The following is a 7,772-nucleotide window of genomic DNA, read 5'->3' on the forward strand; positions in this document are numbered from 1 at the left end:
GGCGGGGCGGGGCGGGGCGGGGCGGGGCGTGCACCAGGGCCGCGGGCGGCGCGCGCCGGAACAGTTGGCCTCCGAGCCCCGCCGCCCGCTCTCCCGCCCGCCGGCGCACGCGGAGGAGGTGGCGGTGGCTGAGGCTGCTGAGGCGCCGGCGGCGGCTGCAGAAGGAGGAGGGGAGCTCGGAGCAGGAGGTGAGGTGGAGGTGGAGGAGCAAGAGTAGGCGGAGGAGGAGGCGGCTGTAGCGGAGAGGAGCGGCCAGAAGAAGGAGGATGGAGGAGCAGCCGAAGGAGGGCGAGGCCGAGGGCGAGGAGCACTGGTTCTCTAAGTGGGAGCGCCAGTGCCTGGCCGAGGCTGAGCAGGAAGAGGAGTTGCACCCCGATATGCAGGAGGAGGCGACCCCTGAGGCGGCGGGGCTCAAGAGCGAGAAGCAGAAGCTGTGGCACCTCTTCCAGAACTCAGCTACCGCTGTGGCCCAGCTCTACAAGGATACGGGGTGCCAACAGCCAGGACTCTCCTTGTGGGACCCCTTCCAGAGTGCGGCCATGGCTGTGACCAGCCTCTACAAAGAGAGCGGGGATGCCCACCAACGAAGTTTTGACCTGGGCGTCCAGGTTGGCAACCATCGTCGCGTCAAAGATGTGCTGGAATGGGTGAAAAAGGGCCGGAGCACCATTCTTCGAGAAGATCTGATTAGCTTCCTGTGTGGCAAGGTGCCCCCCGCGACTCCGCCGCCGCGCACCCCGAGGACGCCCCCGAAGCCACCCGCCGGGGCCCCCAGCCAGGCCGCGGCCACCGAATCCGGCTCGTCGGTGGACGTTGACCTGCAGCCGTTCCACGAGGCCATCGCCCTGCACGGCCTCAGCGGTGCCATGGCCAGCATCAGCGTGCAATCTGGAGCGCCCGGCTCCCCGCCTCAAGGCAGCGGTGTGGCCGGCGACGGCCACCGAAGAAGTAGCTTCCTCGAGGACGACTCGAACCCCATCGACTCCGAAGAAGTGGCCCTTCACCTGGACAGTGGGGGGACCCGCAAGCGCACCTCGGCCCAGTGTGGTGATGGCGACACAGACTCCCCAACCCACAAGCGCAACCGAATGATCTAAACTGATCTAAACCACCTCGTGGGTCGCCAGCCACCATATTGCTCGGCCATCAACTTGCTCGTCAAAAGGGTTCTTGAGACTGTCTCTTCCTTCTCTAAGTTAAACAAAGAGTTCTATCAGTTTGCCACAAAGAAACTTTAAAAGTATACCAGGACAGGCATCGTTATGACTCTGACTTTCCCAAAAATATAATACTAGCAGAGAACAAGTATAATGTAGTAGTTAGCAAGACCGTTTAATGCAGAAGTATCCGGTCAAGCGGGAGCTCGGTTTATCTTGTTCACAGTTATATTTCTTAGCATCTGGCTCAGTTGCTGGTGCTTAATAAATGTTTGTTGACTGAATAAATGTGACCTTATTTAAAAGTCTTGAAGGGGAAGGACTAACAGGTGTTTGCTTGGTTATAGGATACTTTTATCCTTTATTGTTTGTTTGGTTGTTTGCTTTAACCGTTTTTGTTTTGTTTTGTTTTGTTTTGTTTGCCAGTTCAATTACATGTTATCAAAATGAAAAACTTGATATTTTTGTGAAATCTGGAGTTTTCCATTTTTGCTCCACTGTACCATGCACCTAATTTCTAGAAAGAAACTGCAAGGTGTACATATTAGCCTGTGAGTTTTCTTTTTTAAAATAGTCATTTTGGTGATTATGTGATGGGGTAAAGTGCTATGATGGTTGGGCAGGTAATACTTGCTATTGATTCAATTTAATGCTCTTTTTAGGAATATTAAGCCAACAATTGAGAGCCTGAGATCAAAGATGGCATTCCTGGTGGTGGTCCTTTTTCTTAGGGATATAAAAAGTTCCTTTTTCTGAAGTTAAATCTTTTTGGTGATTTCTGTTTTGAAGTGGAAGCCGAAGTAGAATGAATTCTGGGTTTTACTTAAGGGTATAGCATGATATAATTAAAAGAGCATGAGCTTTGATATTAAAAGGATCAACAGTAGAATCCTAGCCCCACAGATTCACTGCATGATTTTGGGCAAATCACTTAATGTCCACTGACCTCAGTTTTCCATCTGTAAAATGGAACTATGTGTCTCCTGAGGCCGTTGTGAGGGTAAGATGAAGTCCATATTTCAAGTACCTAGCACAATGCTTGGCACCTAAAGCATTAATGTTCTCCCCTCTCAATAAATAAAAATCAGTAAAACATTAAAATCCACTACATTTTAGAAAAAGCAGAAAAATAGATCAACTTAATCAGTAGAATCTCTGGGTTTGAGTTGGAAACTATTGTTATATAGTTGAAACTTGCCTAAATATCCCAGATCTTGTATTAATTATAAGTGTGTTTAGCTCATGAGTTCTCAGGATCATCCCTCTGGATGTTAGGGCAGACTTGTAGTTCCTAAAATTGCCTGAGGGATGCACCTTGCAGCTGGAGTAGTGAAAGATCTACCTCCTCTGGCCTGAAAGAATATGAGAAGCCGGGTAAGGACGGGAAGGGTGTGGAAGTGCAAGTCCTAGGGATACCTAAAAGGCAAAAGTGCTTCTGAATAGGGGTGAGGTGGAGTAGAGGTGATGAAAGGGGTAGACTGGGTGGGGTGGGGGGTGGAGGGGGTGGAAGTGAGGTTATGGAAGGGATGGGGGGAAGTTAGAACGTGCAAATCTCCCCAGGCTCTCCCTAAACCAGTGCATAAAATAGCAATAGTATAAATAGATGAGTAATACCTTGCCCTTAGGTTCACATCAAAGAGTTGTTTCTGTTTTTATTGGTGTGACCTTTGCAATAGATTTGTAATTGAATAAGTGCATTGAAATAATACAACAAAGTGAATTCCCTAATAGAATAAAAACTTGCTATTGAGACACTCCACAAGTACTTACTGAGGCACCATGCTAGGCCCCAAGAAAGGATGTTAAAAAAACAAAAACAATCCTTATGCTCACAGAGCACATCCTGGCTTGGAAGATAAATTAATGTAGTCCAGAAAGCACTTCTGATAGTATGCAAAGCACTGAAAGCCTATGCAGAGGAATTCAGAGGCCAGAGGCCTTCCTTACCAAGAGGGTCACAGCTTCTGGAGGAGGTGGCATTTGAACTGGTGCCCAGAAAAATAGGAAGGGAGGGCACAGGGGACACTAGCAGGGGAAAGATATCTAACAAAGTTTGAGAAGGAGAAAAACAGTAAACTGGGTTCAGGGGGTCACAGGTGCTGGGTAGGGGGAGGCAGGGGAGGTAGGGGCCAAAGTACAGGGGGTCTCAAATGCCCGGCTCAGTACTTTAGATTCTGTCCTGGGGCAGGGGGGTGACACCACCCAATCTGTGCTGTAGGAAAATTGGTCTGGCAGGATGCCTGGTTGTCCAGCGCTGACACACTGGAGCAGGGGATAACCAGGGTATCCCTGTTGGACGCTCTTTACTGGGGATGTTGCCATTTGGTTAACCAGGATTGTGGCGATATTTAACTTGACGGGGCTTTGTCTGGGAAGCCTTTGCTCACTTATACCCTCCCACACTTCAAACCATACCAGGTAGGCAGCACCTTCAGTGTATGTTCTGCACTGCTTCTAGGCTGAGAAAGCCTTCAGTTCCAGCTGCAGAATCTCTTGGGGGCTAGTCTTGAAGTAACAAAATAGCCATGCCTCTTATTCTTCTGCTGCTTGTCTTTGAGAGCCCTCCTCCAGGGAATCACTGGGGCATTCGGGCTGCAAGACTGACTGAGCCACCGCAGCAATTTTAACAGGTAGGTATAGAGAGTTGTAAGAGGGCATGTCAGTATGAGGGCAGGGACCTCATTTGCCTTGTTTCTTTCTGTAATCCCCAGAGCCTAACAGTGCCTGATCCACGGACACACAATATTTATTTAATGAGTGGATGAGTAAGCCCTCATCCAGACCCAGTTATAGCTATTCTCCCTTTCTCTGTTTACCTACTGCCCAGGAAAGGCACCTGAAGCCCATGCTCTAATTTCTAGATGATTCTCCCCTGTGTGCGTTTTCCTAACTATTAGGTTCAGCATTTTGCAAAGTGTGGCCAATCCCATGACCACCTCCCTTGAGAATCCCCTGAGTTGCTTATGAAGCTGGCAGCCTCAGAAGCGCCTTCCAGGTGAATTACAATCTCAGTGGAAGGGTCCTAGAAGTGACCTCCTGTCTGGAGGAGGCCTCGGTGATCATGGTGCACAGTGAAGTCTGAAACTCCAGTGACCCCACTGTGAGATTCATGATTGATTCAAGGGGCTCATTTTACTATATGTGCTGTCGAAGCGAGCACTAAGGGGCTCATTTTAAATTGATCGTTGCTGGTGAACTTTCTGTGCAGGCTTAAAGTGAATCTCCCCATTTGTACATATTATCTTTATCGTGACTTTGCATATTTCATACATTTTTCTTCTAGGAGCACAGTTGAGAAGACTGAGGAAAAACAATATTAAGTTACTTATTTTGGTCCTTCCATAGGAGGCTGAGAGAAGGCTCTGACTTCCTCACCACTAGCTGAGTATTTTATCCATTAGACCATTGCTTCCTAATCAAAATTATGAACTGAGAGTCAGGAAACATTGCACTTAGATCACTTTGCCTTTTGTGAAATGATGTTGGAGTAGAGGTCAGGGGAGGATTGGTTGTTAATCAGCCTGGGGCTTTGAGGAGGTTTACTGACCTCTTGCAGTAGCATGTGCTTGGTGGGATCCTTCCCAAATGTAGAACCAAGAGGGACCTTAAAGATCATCTAGGGCAGGGTTAACTATTCAGTTTACAAATGGGGCAACTGACCTCACTAGGGAGGGCCACAGTGACTTATTGGTAAGACTGCTGCCCCCTACCAGGTTCCAGTCCGTTGTTCACTTCCCTGGACCTCCCTTAGTCATATTGTGTATGGCTGTTTAATTAATATGTTGATGAGCAAGTGGAGCTAGGAAACTTGTACTGTTGTGAAGCCTCTCTTTACTCTGTTGTGTGTGTTTGGGGGAAGCTGTTAGAGTTGTGCATTCAGGGAACATGTCACCCCTTCCCACCACCACCGCACTCCAGCCACCAGCAAAACTGGGCCACTTAAAGTTTCCTGAACTTTTGATCATCGCTGGCCTCTGGGCCCTTTTACCTTATTGCTTCCTTGGGCTCTGATGCCCTGCCCTAAACTCCTTTTTGTCTACTTCACTCCAACTCAGCCTTCAAAGCTCACCTCAGACTTTACCTTTATTTTTTGGATACCTTCCTTGCCCTTCCAAGTTGGGATTAAATGGCCCTCCCCAGAGTTCTCACTTCGGACTTACCATTGTGTTTGTCAGCTTGTGTCTTTGCCCCACTAGATTGTAAACCACCAAGTTTCATCCCAAGAGGGTCTCTTTCCTAGGAGGTGTGTAAGAATCTCTATTACTGCGTGTGTAGGCTGAAAAGGAATATTCAACATTACACTATACTTTTTTTTAAATGAAAGAATTATTGTCATAAAATTATATTGTGGGAAGAAAAGCTCAAAACAAAACTTCGAAGGGGCGGTTTTATTCTACCAGATATTAAATGTGCTTCCCCAAAGAAGTGTAGCATATAAAATGTTATTAATGTTCTTTCTCATTTGTAGATATAATTGTACTATCTCAGGCTTCAGTGGCAAAAGCATACAGGATCCTGACTTAAGCCTTGACTTTCCCAATAACTGACCTTGAACAAGTCAGCCCTTTTTCTGCTTGATATAGGGAATAAAGGAGTTAGTTGTATTAGATGATCTTTAAGGTCTGCACAAGCTCTGGCACTTTCTGATCTGTGATTTAATTCAATAAGCAGCGGTAGTGATAACCTTCTTTCTGTGATATTCTCATTTAGATTATCTAGTGTCTGACCAGCTGAGTTCTGTGAGCCCCTTGAAATCAGGACTGCCATCCTGAAACAATTCCAAACCAGGAGACTCACTTGGTGGTAGTGGCATGGCCACTTGTAAGATGGGAATGTATATGCACATAAGAAAGCTTACCTTTCTCTCTTTTGGTTCCGTCTTCCTTAGGAGGTCAAGAAGTTAAAAAAAATTTTTTTTGAATACTTAAGGCGTATATTACAGTCAAATGCCTCCTTATTTGGGCACTTTCCTTTCTCAAATATAATAAGTTGATCAGGAGGTTGTTAAACAGAGAGATGAGTTCATAGACTCACTGGACTAAAGGGGGACCTGGAAGGCCACTGACTCCACATGGCCCAACTCTGGCGAGACCTGGCATACAAACCATCCTGGATCCATGAGCTGCTCTCCTCATCTTAAAGATCTTCTAGGAGAGTCCAAAGCCTTCCTCAGGAGCTGCCAAGCAGGTCTTTCAACCCCAGATTCAGTGTACTTGCCCTCCCGCCTAACTTCTGACAAGCTGGCTAACCGCCTCAGTGCAATAAGCCTCCTGCCTTTGTCAAAGCTCTCATCTCCAAACCTGGGCTTTGGATGTTTAAATTAACTTTTCTCACCTTTTCCTTGTCTTTTTTTCTTCCTTTCTTCCTTTTTTTTTTTGTTTCTCCAGCCTCTTGGTTGCATATAATACTTTGCGTTTCTATGACTCCTAATACACTGCCCCAAACCAACATACAGCACATATTATATAGTGTGTCTTACATTCCCGCTCCTATCCCTAATAGAGACCTTGGATGCAAGCTTCTCGTTCTTTACATCTTGAAATCCCAGGCTTTCTGGACACTAGTACCCAATTTTGTGTCTAAGTGTGAAGATCTTAAATTGGAAGATTATGGGAAAGTCGGGAGAAATGTTAGATCATTAAGAAAACCATGTGCCAAACCACGTGGGAGCCTCTTAAATACAACTTTGGTGGTCATGACCCTGGCCAGAGGGGGAAGCCTGTGATGTCACCCCTTCCCCGAGTCCCAGTTTCACGGATAGTATCTCTGAATGGAATTGTCTGAGGGAGATTGTTCCTTGTGAAAAGTTCACATGATGGAGTTTGAAGAGCTTGTTTCACTTGGAGCCCAGCAGGACAGAGTGGTTTGGAATGCAGCATTCAGTGTGTTCTGTTTGGCTGAAAGCTGTCACAGGGAACAAGTACTTAGCAAACAGCATGAACAAGGATTTGAACTAGAAAACGAGAAGGGCCTTGACAACGTTGTATTAGTGGCTTGTCTCCTCAAAAACTGCTCAATGGTACACAAGGAGGTGATAAAGAAGACTAGGAAAATATGTAAATAGATTTGGGTCTCATTCAAAACAACCCGGTGTAAGAGTGTCCTAATATGGGTAAAGTTAGAACAGGGGTTGCTGGATCACTGTGACCATCTCCACTTTACTATATCTGATCGGATTTTTGCCTCTTTTAAGGCAATAGTCACAGGCTAAGTCTGTGCCTACAGGATGTGCCACACAAGCTATTGAAAATGGATCCATCAGTCAACTGCATATAGTCGACGTTTTCACAGTGCCAAATGCCTGGGTTGAATGTTTTTCTCTTTATATTTCACTGAATTAACTGAATACACCTGTTGCTACCGCTTTTGGCTTTTCATGTTTTAAGTGGAATTATGTGCAAATTACAGGGCTATTCTGTCAGTAGTTACATTCCCCTTGCTTGAAAATCCGTTCTTGCCGTTTCTCTCGTTTTTATTGAGGTATGATTGACAAATAAAATTGTAAGATATTTAAAATGTACATGAGGATTTGATGTACGTGTACATTGTGAAAGGATCCCCCCACCTAGTTAGTGAGTTCTTCCTATTTCTTGAAGTCTGGTTTTTTTTAACACC

The 7,772-nt window shown here is 46.1% G+C and overlaps 1 protein-coding gene across 1 annotated transcript; it reads left to right on the forward strand.

The window, feature by feature from the left end:
* Positions 1–266: 266 nt before the first annotated feature.
* LOC114905667 (UPF0472 protein C16orf72) lies at positions 267–1,549 on the forward strand. The gene has a single exon (XM_029240027.1). It carries the CDS (start codon positions 267–269, stop codon positions 1,095–1,097), a length of 831 nt encoding a protein of 276 aa, XP_029095860.1. The 3' UTR covers positions 1,098–1,549.
* Positions 1,550–7,772: the final 6,223 nt, after the last annotated feature.

The sequence above is a fragment of the Monodon monoceros genome, unplaced genomic scaffold (assembly GCF_005190385.1).
Source record: "Monodon monoceros isolate NGI ecotype Baffin Bay Population unplaced genomic scaffold, NGI_Narwhal_1 Super_Scaffold_22, whole genome shotgun sequence".
NCBI classification, from domain to species: Eukaryota; Metazoa; Chordata; class Mammalia; order Artiodactyla; family Monodontidae; genus Monodon; species Monodon monoceros.

Coding starts and splice junctions, on each gene's coding strand:
- LOC114905667 (XM_029240027.1), top strand. CDS start 267: ATGGAGGAGCAGCCGAAGGAGGGCGAGGCCGAGGGCGAGGAGCACTGG.